This window comes from Loxodonta africana, chromosome 12 (assembly GCF_030014295.1).
Source record: "Loxodonta africana isolate mLoxAfr1 chromosome 12, mLoxAfr1.hap2, whole genome shotgun sequence".
Taxonomy (NCBI): Eukaryota; Metazoa; Chordata; class Mammalia; order Proboscidea; family Elephantidae; genus Loxodonta; species Loxodonta africana.
The window spans coordinates 74,826,449-74,843,199 of record NC_087353.1 but is presented as its reverse complement, the minus strand read 5'-3'; the positions used below and the strand labels follow the sequence as shown (position 1 = coordinate 74,843,199).

General features: G+C 37.0%; 1 protein-coding gene across 6 annotated transcripts in view; it reads left to right on the top strand.

Annotated features, from left to right (window-relative positions):
- Positions 1-16,751, top strand: part of SMG1 (SMG1 nonsense mediated mRNA decay associated PI3K related kinase) — a 104,156-nt gene that overhangs the window by 35,669 nt on the left and 51,736 nt on the right. For all 6 annotated transcript variants that reach the window (XM_023558795.2, XM_064295637.1, XM_023558794.2 and 3 more), the window contains 11 exons: positions 799-1,023; positions 2,563-2,664; positions 3,328-3,597; positions 5,175-5,305; positions 5,416-5,577; positions 6,186-6,304; positions 11,230-11,317; positions 11,405-11,506; positions 11,990-12,130; positions 15,886-16,085; positions 16,523-16,719. In XM_023558795.2, coding sequence (XP_023414563.1) covers positions 799-1,023; positions 2,563-2,664; positions 3,328-3,597; positions 5,175-5,305; positions 5,416-5,577; positions 6,186-6,304; positions 11,230-11,317; positions 11,405-11,506; positions 11,990-12,130; positions 15,886-16,085; positions 16,523-16,719 — 1,737 coding nt within the window. The remainder of the gene's footprint in view (positions 1-798; positions 1,024-2,562; positions 2,665-3,327; positions 3,598-5,174; positions 5,306-5,415; positions 5,578-6,185; positions 6,305-11,229; positions 11,318-11,404; positions 11,507-11,989; positions 12,131-15,885; positions 16,086-16,522; positions 16,720-16,751) is intronic.

The following is a 16,751-nucleotide window of genomic DNA, read 5'->3' as shown; positions in this document are numbered from 1 at the left end:
AAACTGTGTCGGTGTTGAAATAAAGACACTTGACCCAGGTGTAAAACAAAAGAAATGAACCTAAGTATTTGTCAAGATACGTATTTATTCTGTTTTGAAAGCCGTTTTAGACCTTTGCAAATTATTTAAGTAAGTAAATGACATAGTGGTTGCTGAATATTACAGAAATAGTTTTCACCGTCAATTTGTTCTATTTTTTCAAAGTTATAAAATTTAGTGATTAGACATTTAGTACATAAATACTGATCATTATGCATTAGTGTTTCTGTTGTTGAAAATTATGTAATTTTCATAATTCTGTAAATATGGTAAGAATGAGACTACGTTCCTTTGAGAGAGACCATAAATACATGGTCTTTTATAAGCTTAAGGTGACTTGACGTTTAGTTTAAAAGATTGATTACTAAAAGCCTGAGAGTTAGACTGCAGGAAGTATAGATGGATCATTACCCTGCTGTTGGTACTGTTAATGTTCTAAGTTCTGGTGTGTTTTGTGATTATAAAGATTCTCAGTGTCAGGTCACTCATTGACTTCGGGGAGATAGGAAGTGGGTATAAGGGAGCTAGAGGATGACAAATTCCATTTTCTGTCACAATAGTACTTTGGAATTTTTTAGCCAGTGCCATTTTGTGTGTTACACTGCTTATTATTCTGTTACTGAGAACTAGAATATTAAGAGACTGCGGGCAAGGCAGGCAGTTAACTTTCAGTTGAAACGGTATTAAATAGAAAATATTTTCTTGCTGTGTGGAAGCATGTGAATTTTTTAAAAAGATGCTTGTTTTCCCCATTTGCAGGTTCTGTACAGAGTAATGAGATGTGTGACGGCTGCAAACCAAGTGTTTTTTTCTGAGGCTGTGTTGACAGCTGCTAATGAGTGTGTTGGTGTTTTGCTCGGCAGCTTGGATCCTAGCATGACTATACATTGTGACATGGTCATTACATATGGATTAGATCAGCTGGAGAATTGCCAGACTTGTGGTACAGATTATATCATCTCAGTCTTGAATTTACTTACATTGGTATGTGAAGTTTTCTTTTTTGTTGCTTTTCAATATGTTGGCTTATTCAGGCCCTTAAATTTAAATTGATGTGGAGAAAATTAAGGACTTTGCTTCTTTTTAGAGTGAAATAATCAGTCTTACTATATAATGTACTTTTGCTCTATTATCCGTTTTTATTACTCCTGATAAATACTATATGAGAAGGTTCTTGGTAGCTATTTTGAGAGGCCCTATTAGTTTTGTTTCAGATATGAAGTTATTTTCTACTTTTTATTCCTTCAATTTTTTTACTATAAATATCTACCCCCTCTTATGATGGACATTTTGAAGCATATATAAAAATAAAGAGAATAGTATAATGAATCTCTGCATACGTAATACTTGACTTTTGTAATTAGAAACACGTGGTCCATCTGGGTTCACCTGTGCCCCTGAGACTCTGCCTCCTCCTTGCTGTCCCTCCATCCCCAGTAGGATTATTTCAAAGCAAGTTCTAGGTGACACTTTGCTGAGCATTTATGCCAAAGTTATACCTTCCTTTTCCATTGTAACAAATGCCTGTTTTTCAGTGTAAATACACACATCCTATTTGGGTATCTAAAAATTTTTTTTAAATTGTGGTAAAATATACACAATACAAACTTTGCCCCTCTAACCATTTTCAAGTTTTCTGTCTGGTGGCATTAATCGTACTGCCCAGTGCAATGATCACCATTATTTATTCGCAAAACTTTTTACTACCCCAAACAGAAACTCTGTACCGATAAAACAATAATTCTCCATTCTTGCCCACACCCCACCTCCCAGCCCATGGTAACCACTAATCTACTTTGTCTCTATGCCTTTGTCTCTTCTTGATATTTCACACAAATGGACTCATAGAATATTTACCCTTTTGTGTCTGGCTTATTTCATTTAGCATAATCTTTTCAAGGTTCATCCATATTGTAGCATATATTAGAACTCCATTCCTTTTTATGGCTGAATAATATTCCCTTGTATGTACATACCACATACATCCATTGATACATATACATCCATTGATGGACGTTTGGGTTATTTTCACCTTTTGGCTATTACGAATAATGCCACAGTAAACATTGGTGTACAAGTATCTGTTTGAGTCCCCCTTTTTAAGTTTTTGGGTATATACCTAGAAGCAGAATTGCTGAACCATATGGTAATTCTATATTTAAAGTTATGTTTAACTCTTTGAAGACCCGCCAAACTCTTTTCCACAGGAACGGCCCTGTTTTACACTCCCACAAACAGTGGGTTTCAATTGTTATTTTGTTAGCCAACACTTGTTTTCTTTTTTTTTGTGGTTCCATGAGTTGGAATTGATTTGATGGCAGTTGGTTTGTTTTATTTTTAATGATTAATGATGATGAGCATAATTGGCCATTTGGAGAAAATCTCTTTAAGTCTTTTGCCCATTTTTTTTTTTTTACTGAGTTGTTTGTCTATTTGTTGTTCAAAGGTTTAAACTTTTTAATGGCACAATGTAAGGAATTAAAACATAACTTACATATATTACTTTTTATTTTATTCTTTAAGATTGTTGAACAGATAAATACAAAACTACCATCATCATTTGTAGAAAAACTGTTTATACCATCATCTAAACTACTATTTTTGCGCTATCATAAAGAGAAAGAGGTAAGTGATACATTGATAATGGTGTGATAATTTTGGTCATTGAAGAGTTTGTCAGTAGGCTACATAAGTGAAATGATAACTGTTCAGCTTTGGAATAGAGTGATTATAATGATTCTCTTAACTTCACATTTGTTGGTTGTCATACTGTATACCTTGTTGATGAGTGATGTGTCAGATATTCATCTCATAATATCCATTGTTGGTTTTTATTAAATTTTCATAAAGGTAAAACCAGAAAATGTATTTCTGAAGCTATGAATTCAGAAGTATTGTGTATGTTGTAAACGTAATTAACTTCTTCTCAACTGACCCTAGTCAGATCTACCATAGACTTCCATGTAGGAAAACATCTTTTAAAACACTGTTCTTTGTATATTCATTTGATGTTAGCCATTAAAAAAAAAAAATTCCTGTTTGAGAAATTCTTTACTGGCAGTTTTAATTAACTGTACCTCCTGTTTGTATTAAAGTATTGTAGATTGAAAATAGACCATTGATCTGTGTAGGTTTCCTAAGGTTACTTTTTAAAAAAATTAAGACTTCTGCTCTAGCATTCTAGACTGTGAACTTAAAATCTTAAATTGATTTGTATGATCATCGCTATGCAAATAGTGACTTTATTTTCCATTTACTTAGGATTTCCCTGAATTTTCTCTTTTTAAGGTTGTGGCTGTAGCCCATGCTGTTTATCAAGCAGTGCTGGGCCTGAAGAATATCCCTGTTTTGGAGACGGCCTATAAGTTAATTTTAGGAGAAATGACTTGTGCCCTAAACAACCTGTTACATAGTCTACAACTTCCTGATGCCTGTTCTGAAATAAAACATGAGGCTTTTAAGAATCATGTATTCAATGTAGACAATGCAAAATTTGTAGTTATATTCGACCTCAGTGCCCTGACGACAATTGGAAATGCCAAAAACTCACTGATAGGGGTGAGTCTTTAATTATAATGACTTTGTGTTTTCCGCAGTTAAGCCTTTTCTCATTGCATCTTTCTGAATTCCATTTACCATCATATTGATGCATCTACAGAATCAACAACAGCAGGAGAACATATTTAGGATCTATTTTTTTTGTTATCTGGATAAGTAAAACTGCGAGGAAGAGTTTCTTGCCTCTCTGTTTAGCGCCCTTCTTGTTCTCACTTGACAACCCTTGATACGTTTTTTAAATATTGATTTTATTTTCCAGAAAATGCTTTTTATTAATTTCTCCTATTTACTCTAGCATGTTTATAAAAAATTTGTCAGTGTTTTTCACAGCTCAAGTTTGTATAGTTCTTTTAATTTGCAGCTGCCTCTTCTTCCTCTGTGGTACTGTTCTCCTTCCTTCCACTAAAGTGAGTGCTTGCATTTGGTCTGTCTTCTTAACTGCTTACTTTTCTATAGGAGCATTCATATAGCCTTTATTTTGGAAAACAAGGAAAGATTTTTTTTTTCGCTTTAAGAAAACTAAAGCAGCCCTGCTTTTGATTTGTAATCATTGCTTGTGATTTTTATATTTCTTCCTCCTATTGGACTGTGCAGGGTTGAGAAACATTACGTTTAATAGGAGATAATAGATTATAACTAAGGCATATAGTTTGTAAGAGACAAGCAAAGAAAAACTCAAAATTTGATGTTTGTGCTGACATGCTTCCCATATTGTTTGATCAGATTGCCTCATGTCACTCCATCGCTGCACCCTCCTTCATTGCTAGTTATGGCTTTTGTGTTAGGGTGAACGGAAACTCTTCCTGTCTTTATACTCTAAAAGTTGGCTTTTGAAACATTCACATTGTATGCAGATTTGAGGAGAAGGTTTATATCCTGTATTATGGAGGCAGAGGGGGGGTGGAGTTGGGGTAGTGAGGTGGAGTGGAATGGCTTAGCAGTAGAAAAAGGCAAGGATGGAAGAGTCTTGAGTGGCAGGATGCGCCTCTTCTCATATCGGATGGACCACCTTGTCAACTGCTGTCTAGGGAAAATTGAGAAAATGCATTCTGCTACACCAAAGGGTACAAAGGACTTTGTTTAGACCAGGGGTCAGCAGACTATCCTTGGGCCAAATCCAGCCTCCCCTTCTCACCTCCCTCCCCTTTTAAAAAGATAACAGTTTTATTGAGATGTAATTCACAACCATAGAATTCATGATTTTTAGTATACTCACAGAGTTGTGCAACCATCACCATACCACCACCTGTTTCTGTAAAGAAAGTTTATTGGAACACAGCCACTGTCATTTTTTATGTTTTGCCTATGGATCTTTTCTCACTACAGTGACAGAGTTGAGTTTATGATGTGGGGTCAGATGGTCTGTGGTCCTCAAAGCCCAAAGTATTTACTGACCTGTGTTCACAAAAATGTTTGCTGACCCATGGTCCACTGTGTTGTTCCCAAGTTTAAATCTGTAATTGTAATTAAAAAAAAAAAGCCAAACACATTTATTTTGAAGGATAAACTATTTGTATGCTTATATGTGTCTTGGACATGGAGGAGCCAAACATTTACTTTCTTTTGTACATCATCAGATGTGGGCGCTATCTCCAACTGTATTTGCACTCCTAAGTAAGAATCTGATGATTGTGCATGGTGACCTGGCTGTTCACTTCCCTGCCATTCAGTATGCCGTGCTCTACACGTTGTATTCTCATTGTACCAGGTACTGTATTGACGCATACTACATAAGAGGAAAAGAATGTGTTGATTTAGCTTTTAAGTTGTTTTCTTTTTTTGATTAAAAGAAGAGATGATCCATATTTTGTCTTTCAGGCACGATCACTTTATATCCAGTAGTCTTAGTTCTTCATCCCCTTCTTTGTTTGATGGAGCTGTGATTAGTACTGTAACTACAGCTACAAAAAAACATTTCTCAATTATATTAAATCTTCTGGGAATATTGCTTAAGAAAGATAACCTTAACCAGGACACAAGGTAACTAATATTTTATCATATTAACTCTTCTAACTTTATAAGCTACTCTGTAAGCTACTTCATGAGAAATGTAGGTTATAGAGGTAGGTTAGAGTAGCCTCTTCACTGTGATCAAGCACTTTAAAATTTGATTTTAGTATTTAATCTAGGATTTCATTTTCTTTCCCAAAAGAATTATGTGATGCATCCTGCTTCTCTCCTTCTAATGTTTTATAAATCCGTTGCCGTCGAGTTGATTCCGACTCATAGCGACCCTATAGGACAGAGTAGAACTGCCCCATAGAATTTCCAGGGACCACCTGGGCAGATTTGAACTGCTGACCTTTAGGTTAGCAGCCGTAGCACTTAACCACTATGCCACCAGGGTTTCCCAGTGTTTTATAGAAGAATGTATTTGTATAGGTTTTTAATGTTCTTTACTACAGTTCTTGTTTGGGGAAGTTTTTTTAAAAACGCATCCAACCGTTTTGGCAAAATAGTTCTATATTTGCAGTTTTTGTGGCTTATTGCTCAAGATGTTTAAAACAACAAAACCAATGCAAGAAGAATAGGGTTTTTAGTTGTTTTTGTATATTTAATGTAAAACCAACTGCATTATTTTGTTTCAGGAAACTGTTAATGACCTGGGCGTTGGAAGTGGCTGTTTTAATGAAGAAGTCTGAAACATATGCGCCTTTATTCTCTCTGTCATGTTTCCATAAATTTTGCAAAGGACTTTTGGCCAACAGTAAGAGTCTATAATTTGACTTTACTAATCAGCTCTTAAAAGGTGGATCTTTGGTAATGGGAGAAGGGAGTAACTTGAGCACGTTTCCTGGCATGAAAATGTATAAGTCCCATTTTAATGACAGATGCATTATCAGTCTTAATTTTGCATCATTCTTTGTATCATAATTTATGTACAGTAAGACCTGCAGAAGCAGGAGCCTGTGTAAGGCAGACTTCTGTCAGAGAAGGAAAACTCAAATACTTTTCACTAAAACAAGAGATTAAAAAAATGGTATGACGGCACCCTGTCAAAGGTGGAAAACAGGGCTTCAGCAGATTTGTTCCAGTTTGAACCGCTGCTGATAATTTGCATTTCCACCCCAGATATACTGAATTAGAATCTATAGTTTAACAAGAGCTCCAGATGATTCTAATGCATGATGAATTTTGAGACCCACAGCTCTACTATGGGTTCTCAAAACTGGTCCCTAACTAGCAGTATTAGCAACTGGTTAAATTCTCATTATCATCTGGAAATTCTCAGCATGGGTTCAAACCAGAATGAGTCATTTTAAAGCCCTAGTGGAAAACTTGCTAGACCCAGAAAAACAAGACAGTCCTGTTGAGTTCCAGCTCTCAACAGATTTCACTGTACGTGTAATATGTATAGTATTGAAAAATAGTATACATAAGTTGTTTTAAGTGATTGTCATATTTTTAAGCTTGTGCAAGTTTATACATGGCATATACTTTCTTTTTCTGGAGCTCTAGTGGTACAGTGGTAAAGAGCTACAGCTGCTAAACAAAAAGGTCTGCAGTTCGAATCCACCAGCCACTCCTTGGAAACCTTGTGGGGCAGTTCTATTCCGTCCTGTAGGGTTGCTATGAGTTGGAATCCAAATCCACTCAACGGCAATGGATTTGGTTTTTTTTTTTAAAATATTTATTGTGATAAAATACATATAAACAAAATGTTTGCCATTTTAATAATCTTGAAGTATACACCTAAAAAAAAATACATCTAAGCGATGGTAATTACATTCCCCATGTTGTACGGCATCACCGCTATCCATTTCCAAAAATTTCTTATCACCCCAAACAGAAACTCAGTATCCCTTTAGCAATAATTCCCATTCACTCTTCTCCCTAGCCCCTGGTTACTTAACTGCTAATAAACTTTTGTTTCTCTGCATTTACCTATTCTAAGTATTTTATATAAGTGGAGTCTTAAACTACTTGTCCTTTTGTGTCTGACTTATTTCAGTCAGCATAATGTTTTCAAGGTTGATCCATGTCGTCGCTTGTATTAAAACTTCGTTTTTCTTTACGGTTGAATGGTATTCCATCGTATGTATATATTGGGTTTAGTTTATTCATTAAGCCTGTTGATGGACACTTGGGATGTTTCCACCTTTTAGTTGTTGTAGAGAATGCTGCAGTGAACATTGGTGCACATGCTGTCTGTTTGAGACCCTACTTTCAAATCTCTTGGGTATATACCTGAAAAGAGAATTGCTGGATCATACGGTAATTCTGTGCTTAACTTTTTGAGGAGCCGCCAAAATGTTTCCCACTGCAGCTGCTCCTTTTACATTCCTACCAGCAATGCACGGGGGTTTCAGTTTCTTTACATCTTTGCCAACAATTGCTATTTTGTTTTTCTGATAATACTCATTCTAGTAGGTGTGAGGTGGTAGGTATCTCATTGTGGTTTTGATTTGCATTTCCCAGATGACTAATGACATTGAACATATTTTCATGTGCTTATCGCTTATTTTTATCTTTACTTTGGAGAAATGTCTATCTAGGCCCTTTGCCCATTTTTAAATTGGATTGTTTGTCTTTTTGTTGTATAGTTGTAAGAGTTCTTTATGTATTCTGGATATTACACCCTTACCAGATATATGGTTACCAAATATTTTCTCCCTGTAAATTGTCTTTTTACTTTCCTGATAAAGTTCTTTGATGCACAGAAATTTTTCATTTTGATGAAGTCCGGTTTATTTTTTCTTGTTGTTGCTCATGCTTTTGGTGTTGTATTTAAGAATCCATTGTCAAAAACAAGATGTTGATGTCTTACCCCTATGTTTTCTTCTAAGAGTTTTATGGTTTTACTTCTTAAATTTAGATCATTGATCCATTTTGAGTTAATTTTCATATATGGTGTGAGGTATTGGTTTGGCTTCATCCCTTTGCATGTGGAGATCCAGTTGTACCAGCACCATTTATTGAAGAGACTATTCTTTCCCATTGAGTAAACTTGGCACCCTTTTCAAAAATCAGTTGACCATAGATAGGAGTGTATTTCTGAACTCTGCTTTCTGTTCCATTGCTCTGTATGTCTGTCTTTATATTAGCTGCTTTGATTATGTTTTACAGTACTTTTGAAATCAGCATGTCAAGATTGTTTTGGCTAATTGGGGCTGCTTGCAATTCCATGTGAATTTTTTTTTTTTATAACTTTTATTAAACTTCAAGTGAACGTTTACAAATCCAATCAGTCTGTCACATATAAGTTTACATACATCTCACTCCCTACTCCCACTTACTCTCCCCCTCTTGAGTCAGCCCTTTCAGTCTCTCCTTTCTTGACAATTTTGCCTGCTTCCCTCTCTCTCTATCCTCCCATCCCCCCTCCAGACAAGAGTTGCCAACACAATCTCAAGTGTCCACCTGATATAATTAGCTCACTCTTCATCAGCATCTCTCTCCCACCCGCTGACCAGTCCCTTTCATGTCTGATGAGTTGTCTTCGGGGATGGTTCCTGTCCTGTGTCAACAGAAGGTCTGGGGAGCGTGGCCGCCGGGATTCCTCTAGTCTCAGTCAGACCATTAAGTTTGGTCTTTTTATGAGAATTTGGGGTCTGCACAATTCCATGTAAATTTGAATCGGCTTTTCTGTTTTTACAAAAAAGGCTTGTGGGATTTTGATAGGAATTGCGTTGAATCTGTAGCTCGCTTTGGGTGACATTGACATCTGTATAATAGTATTAAGTCTTCCTTTCATTTTTTTCAGCAATGTTTTATAGTTTTCAGTGTGCAAGTCTTTCACCTCCCTGGTTTGGTTACCTTTATTCCTACGCATCTTATTCTTCTAGATGCTACTGTAAATGTGATTGTTTTCTTGATTTCCTTTCTGGCTTGTTCATTACTGGTGAACAGAAACCCAGCTGATTTTTGTGTGTTGATTTCATACACTGACATTTTGCTGACTTCATATATTAGCACTAAAAAGATTCTTTGGGATTTTCTGTGTATAAGATCATGTTCTCTGAAAATAGGGATAGTTTCACTTCTTCCTTTCTGATTTGGATCCTTTTTTTTTTCCTAATAGCTCTGGCTAGAATGTCCAGTATGTGTTGAATAGCAGTGTGATAGGGGACATTCTTATCTTTTTCCTGGTCTTAGGTGTAAAACTTTCAGTGTTTCTCCATTGAGTACATTGTTACATACGGGTTTTTCATTAATGCTTTTTATCATCTTGAACAATGTCCCTATTATTCCTAGTTTGCTGTATGTTTTTATCATGAGAAAGTGTTTAGTTTTGTCATGCTTTTTTTTTTTTTGCCTCAGTTGAGATGAACATGTTGTCTTTTCCTTCATTCTATTAATGTGATGTATTACATTGATTTTCTTATGTTGAGCCACCCCTTGATTCCTGATACATTGTGTATACTTTTAAAATTTGTCTTAGAAAAAGCTTTGGGTTACTAGTCACTTTAAAGGAGTTTTATGGAATGTATTGATTTGCCAAATGTTGCTGCCAGTAAGGAGTCTGGTCAAGAACAGTGCCTAGTCCATAGCAGATACTCGCTGTTTATTGAATAAATGAATGAGTTGAGAAAATTATGACATACTGATGTATGACATCTTTTGGCAAGCTGAAAGTAATTGTCTTTTTTTTTTTTTAAATTAAAGTATTTTATTGTGTTTTGGTATATTAGGTTTCCATTTAGCACTTTCTACACAATTTGTTCAGTGACGTTGGTTACATTTTTCACAGTGTGTCAACCTTCTCATTTCTTCTGTTCTGCTTGCTTTATTTCCAGGAATCTAGTTTCCCTGCGCCTTTGCCTTCTTGCCTTTGCTTTTGAGTACACGCTGACAGTTCGGTCTCATATAGATGATTTTTTAAAGGAGCACATGTTTATTTTACAATACTTTTTTTTTTTTTTTAATGAGCCAGTCTATTGCTGAGCTAAAAGATGACCTCATGAAATAGTTTTGGTTCAAAGTTTAAAGAGTATCTCAGGGTGGTAGCCTTGGGGAGTCCTCCAGTCTCAACTGGTCCAGTAAGTCTGGACTTTTTAAGAATTTGAGTTCTGTTTGATATTTTGCTCCCGTTCTATCAGAATCAATCTGTAGTGCTCCTGATTAGACTGGTCAGTAGCTATAGCCAGACACCATATAGTTCTTCTGATTTCAGGGTAGATGAGGTCATGGTTCACTAGTTTCTTCTCCGAGTCTTTGGTTTCCTTCTTTCTCTTCTACCCTGGACGTGTAGAGACCAACAATTGTATCTTAGATGGCTGATCCCAAGCTTTTAAGACCCCAGATGCTACTCACCAAACTTTATGCACTACATGTGTTGTGCCAGTTGACTGAGTTGTCCCACGAGAGTGGTCCCTAAGCCTTCAGACCTGGTAAACCAATCCCGTAAGATACTTGATTAAGTCTAAGAAGTGTCAGTGTTTGTGCCCCTATGTGCTTTACTGTATATATGAAAATATATGGATGCATACAGTTATATATATATCTACATATACACACATGCATAAGTACATACACATCTAACCACACTCCTGTTTTTTCAGTTGTTGTTCCAGTTGTGTCATAGTGTTTACCAAAAAACTTCCTTTTTTCTTGTGTACTTCTTAGTGACTTAGCTTGATCAAGCTGTGCATGCTTTACCCACATTTGGTGTTGTTTTTTAATTTTTAATAGCTCTTGTGGAAGATGTGAATATCTGTCTGCAAGCATGCAGCAGTCTACATGCTCTGTCCTCTTCCTTGCCCGATGATCTTTTACACAGGTATGTACTAAAGATCCACATTTTGACCTTGGCCCTGGTACCTAGGAAATATTACCACATCTGCATATGTATTTCATTTTTTTGTAGATGTGTTGACGTTTGCCGTGTTCAACTAGTCCATAGTGGAACTCGTATTCGACAGGCATTTGGAAAGCTGTTGAAGTCGATTCCTTTAGATGTTGTCCTAAGGTATAACAGTGGTTTGGGGGCAAAGACAGCCTGCTATGTTTTCATTGCTGCATAATTGTCTACATTAGGAAAAAACAAAGAATCTGTTAGTGAATTACTCTGTTTTATAAAGCATTTCTTGTTAAGGATCAAAGTGTGCAGTTCCTGAAGAAAATAGAATTTTATATATTTTTTATGTGCTTTATAAAGTCCCAAGAATTAGGACAGAATAATTCATATAGTGTGAAAAATGTATTTCTAAGCAGTTCACATAGCTGACAAATTAAACTGTAATCTTTTATTGTTTTCGATTGAGTTGACTTGGGAACTTTAAGAACCTAAAATTTTGAAGTCGTAATAACATCTCTATATCCATTTAGAAGTCTTAATTTCATTATGTTTTTTACCTCTAATTTAGTTAGCAAGGAAATAACCCATTTACAGTATGTGTTAACCTTTTAACTAAAACATTTTGCATGACAGTGTCTCATTTTCTGTCTACAGCAATAACAATCACACAGAAATTCAAGAAATTTCTTTAGCATTAAGAAGTCATATGAGTAAAGCACCAAGTAACACCTTCCACCCACAAGATTTCTCTGATGTTATTAGTTTTATTTTGTATGGCAACTCTCATAGAACAGGGTAAGATATTTCTTTGACTAATATATCTGGGAAAAATAATTTAAATATGCCTGACTATCCCCCCACATGTCTGTCAGTTTGTCATACTGTGGGGGCTTGTGTGTTGCTCTGATGCTGGAAGCTATGCCACTGGTATTCAGATTCCAGCAGGGTCACCCATGGAGGACAGCTGAGCTTCCAGACTAAGACAGACTAGGAAGAAGGACCCGGCAGACTACTTCTGAAAAGTATTAGCCAGTGAAGACCTTACGAATAGCAGTGGAACATTGTCTGATATAGTGCTGGATGATGAGCCCCCCAGGTTGGAAGGCACTCAAAAGATGACTGGGGGAGAGCTGCCTCCTCAAAGTAGAGTCGACCTTAATGACGTTGGTGGAGTAAAGCTTTGGGGACCTTCATTTGCTGATGTGGCACAACTTAAAATGAGAAGAAACAGCTATAAACATCCATTAATAATATGAACCTGGAATGTACGAAGTATGAATCTAGGAAAATTGGAAATTGTCAAAAATGAAATGGAATGCATAATCATCGATATCCTAGGCATTAGCGAGCTGACATGGACTAGTATTGGCCATTTTGAATCAGACAATCATATAGTCTACTGTACTGGGAATGACAGCTTGAAGAGGAATGGTCTTGCATTCACTGTCAAAAAGAACGTTTCAAGATCTATCCTGAAGTACAGCACTGTCAGTGATAGGATAATATCCATACGCCTACAAGGAAGACCAGTTAATATGACTGTTATTCAAATTTACTCACCAACCACTAAGGCCAAAGATGAAGAAATAGAAGATTTTTATCAGCTGTTGCAGTCTGAAATTGATTGAACATGCAATCAGGATGCATTGATAATTACTGGCGATTGGAATGCAAAAGTTGGAAACGAAGAAGGATCAGTAGTCGGAAAATATGGCCTTGGTGATAGAAACAATGCCGGAGATCAAATGATAGAATTTTGCAAGACCAATGACTTCTTCATTGCCAATACCTTCTTTCACCAACATAAACTGCGACTATACACATGGACCTCGCCAGATGGAACACACAGAGATCAAATTGACTACATCTGTGGAAAGAGACGATGGAAAAGCTCAATATCATCAGTCAGAACAAGGCCAGGGGCCGACTGTGGAACAGACCATCAATTGCTCATATGCAAGTTCAAGCTGAAACTGAAGAAAATCAGAGCAAGTCCACAAGAGCCAAAATAGGACCTTGAGTATATCCCACCTGCATTTAGAGACCATCCCAAGAATAGATTTGACGCATTGAACACTAGTGACCGGAGACCAGACGAGTTGTGAAAGGACATCAAAGACATCATCCATGAAGAAAGCAAGAGGTCACTGAAAAGACAGGAAAGAAAGAAAAGACCAAAGTGGATGTCAGAGGAGATTCCGAAACTTCCTCTTGAGCGTCGAGCAGCTAAAGCAAAAGGAAGAATTGATGAAGTATAAAAGAACAGTAGATTTCAAAGGACCTCTCGAGAAAACAAAGTAAAATTTTATAATGACATGTGCCAAGAGCTGGAGATGGAAAACCAAAAGGGAAGAATATGCTCGGCGTTTCTCAGGCTGAAAGAACTGAAGAAAACATTCAAGCTTCGAGTTGCAATAGTGAAGGATTCCATGGGGAAAATATTAAATGATGCAGGAAGCATCAAAAGAAGATGGAAGCAATACACAGAGTCATTATACCAAAAAGAATTAGTCGATATTCAACTATTTCAAGAGGTGGCATATGATCAGGAAACAATGGTACCGAAGGAAGAAGTCCAAGCTGCTCTGAAGGCATTGGCAAAAAACAAGGCTCCAGGAATTGATGGAATATCAATTGAGATGTTTCAACAGACGCAGGGCTGGAGGTGCTTACTCGTCTATGCCAAGAAATATGGAAGACAGCTTCCTGGCCAACTGACTGGAAGAGATCCATATTTATGCCTATCCCCAAGAAAGGTGATTCAACTGAATGCAGAAATTATAGAACAATATCATTAATATCACATGCAAGCAAAATTTTGCTGGACATCGTTCAAAAAACGGCTGCAGCAGTATATTGACTGGGAACTGCCAGAAATTCAGGCCTGTTTCAGAAGAGGACGTGGAACAAGGAATATCATTGCTGATATCAGATAGATCCTGGCTGAAAGCAGAGAATACCAGAAGGATGTTTACCTATGTTTCATTGACTATGCAGAGGCATTCAACTGTGTGGATCATAACAAACTATGGACAACATTGCGAAGAACGGGAATTCCAGAACACTTAATTGTGCTCATGAGGAACCTTTACGTAGATTAAGAGGCAGTTGTTCAGAGAAAACAAGGGGATACTGATTGGTTTAACGTCAGGAAAGGTGTGTGTCAGGGTTGTATTCTTTCACCATACCTATTTAATCTGTATGATGAACAAATGATACGAGAAGCTGGACTATATGAAGAAGAACGGAGCATCAGGATTGGAGGAAGACTCATTAAAAACCCGCGTTATGCAGATGACACAACCTTGCTTGCTGAAAGTGAAGAGGACTTGAAGCACTTACTAATGAAGATCAAAGACCACAGCCTTCAGTATGGATTACACCTCAATATAAACAAAACAAAAATCCTCACAATAGGAGCTATGAGCAACATCGTGATAAACGGAGAAAAGATCAAAGTTGTCAAGGATTTCATTTTACTTGGACCCACAATCAACAGCCATAGAAGCAGCAGTCAAGAAATCAAAAGACGCATTGCATTGGGCAAATTTGGTGCAAAGGACTTCTTCAAAGTGTTGAAGAGCAAAGATGTCACCCTGAAGACTAAGGTGTGCCTGACCCAAGCCATGGTATTTTCAATCGCATCATATGCATGTGAAAGCTGGACAATGAATAAGGAAGACCGAAGAAGAGTTGACGCCTTTGAATTGTGGTGTTGGCGAAGAATATTGAATATACCATGGACTTCCAAAAGAACGAACAAATCTGTCTTGGAAGAAGTACGGCCAGAATGCTCCTTAGAGGCACAGACTTTGTACATGTTGTCAGGAGGGATCAGTCCCTGGAGAAGGACATCATCCTTGGCAGAGTACAGGGTCAGCGGAAAAGAGAAAGACCCTCAACGATGTGGACTGACACAGTGGCTGCAACAGTGAGCTCAAGCATAACAACGATTGTAAGGATGGCTCAGGATCGGGCAGCATTTTGTTCTGTTGTGCGTAGGGTTGCTATGAGTCAGAACCCACTCGACGGCACCTATCAACAACAACAGCCTGACTATCTTGACCCTAGCTCCAGTTTTGAGGAGGAACTATGGAGGAAGAATAGAAATTAACATTCTTCTCAGATGGGTAATTTTAGTTTTCAGCAGTAGGAAATACTGCTCTGACTACAGCATCTGAAGAAACAAAAATGAGCTTTGAAATAGAGTGCTGACATATGGTTGACAGTTCATTGATTTGATGTAGTCATCAACGCTTTGGGGAGGGGGTGGTTATGCTTAGTTATAGTGAATGCATTTTATCCTGACAGCCAAATCGTCATGAGCCACACACCGTATAATCTTCCCATACCATACCCTGTCTTGTTTTAACTGTAAAAGACTTCCTCAAGGGAGAGCGGGGGATATAATGCTTCTAAATTTCATAGGTTTTGCCTTTTTAGAGTAGGAAAAATTATAGCCCTCCACTCCCATTGCCCTTGCAAGTTTCTTTTTGAATTATTAAAATGAAGTTGTCATTGTCTGTTAAATAACAAACTCCTTTTCCCAGGAAGGACAATTGGTTAGAAAGATTGTTCTATAGCTGCCAGAGACTGGATAAGCGTGACCAATCGACAATTCCCCGCAATCTCCTAAAGACAGATGCTGTCCTTTGGCAGTGGGCTATTTGGGAGGCAGCACAGTTCACTGTCCTTTCTAAGTTAAGAACCCCACTGGGCAGAGCACAAGACACGTTCCAGACAATTGAAGGTAATCAACTCTTTGTGCTTTTACAAACTTTGTGATGCGAATACTCCCTTGCCATATTCAGAATATATTAACTAAAAAATTATGGATTTCTAAAAATTCAAAGCAAAAAAAATGGATGTCTTAAAGGCTTGAGAGTATGTGATCTTTCTTTTTTTACTGTAACATTTTATCAGTTAATCTTTTAGGTATATTTGTTAGAATAAGCTTTTGTTAATAATTGTGTTGGCAGCAATATGGGTATTTGTTTTTGTTCAAAAACTTAAGAGGATTTGTCTGAAGAAAACATTTTTCCCCCGAAATGAAAATTTTTAATGTTGGGATTTTTTTGTTTTATTTTTAAATGATAGATGGGGATACATGATAAATGTGGATTTGTGAAATTATGCCTAAGAACTTGGGAGATTTTTTAAAATTTGGAATGTTGTGTTTGCTCTTAGGTATCATTAGAAGTCTCGCAGCTCACACATTAAACCCTGATCAAGATGTCAGTCAGTGGACAACTGCAGACAACGATGAAGGCCACAGTAGCAACCAGCTTAGACTTGTTCTTCTACTGCAGTATCTGGAAAACTTGGAAAAATTAATGTATAACGCATATGAGGGATGTGCTAATGCATTAACATCACCCCCCAAGGTTGGTTTCCGCGGAAGAGTTTGCTTCGTAGT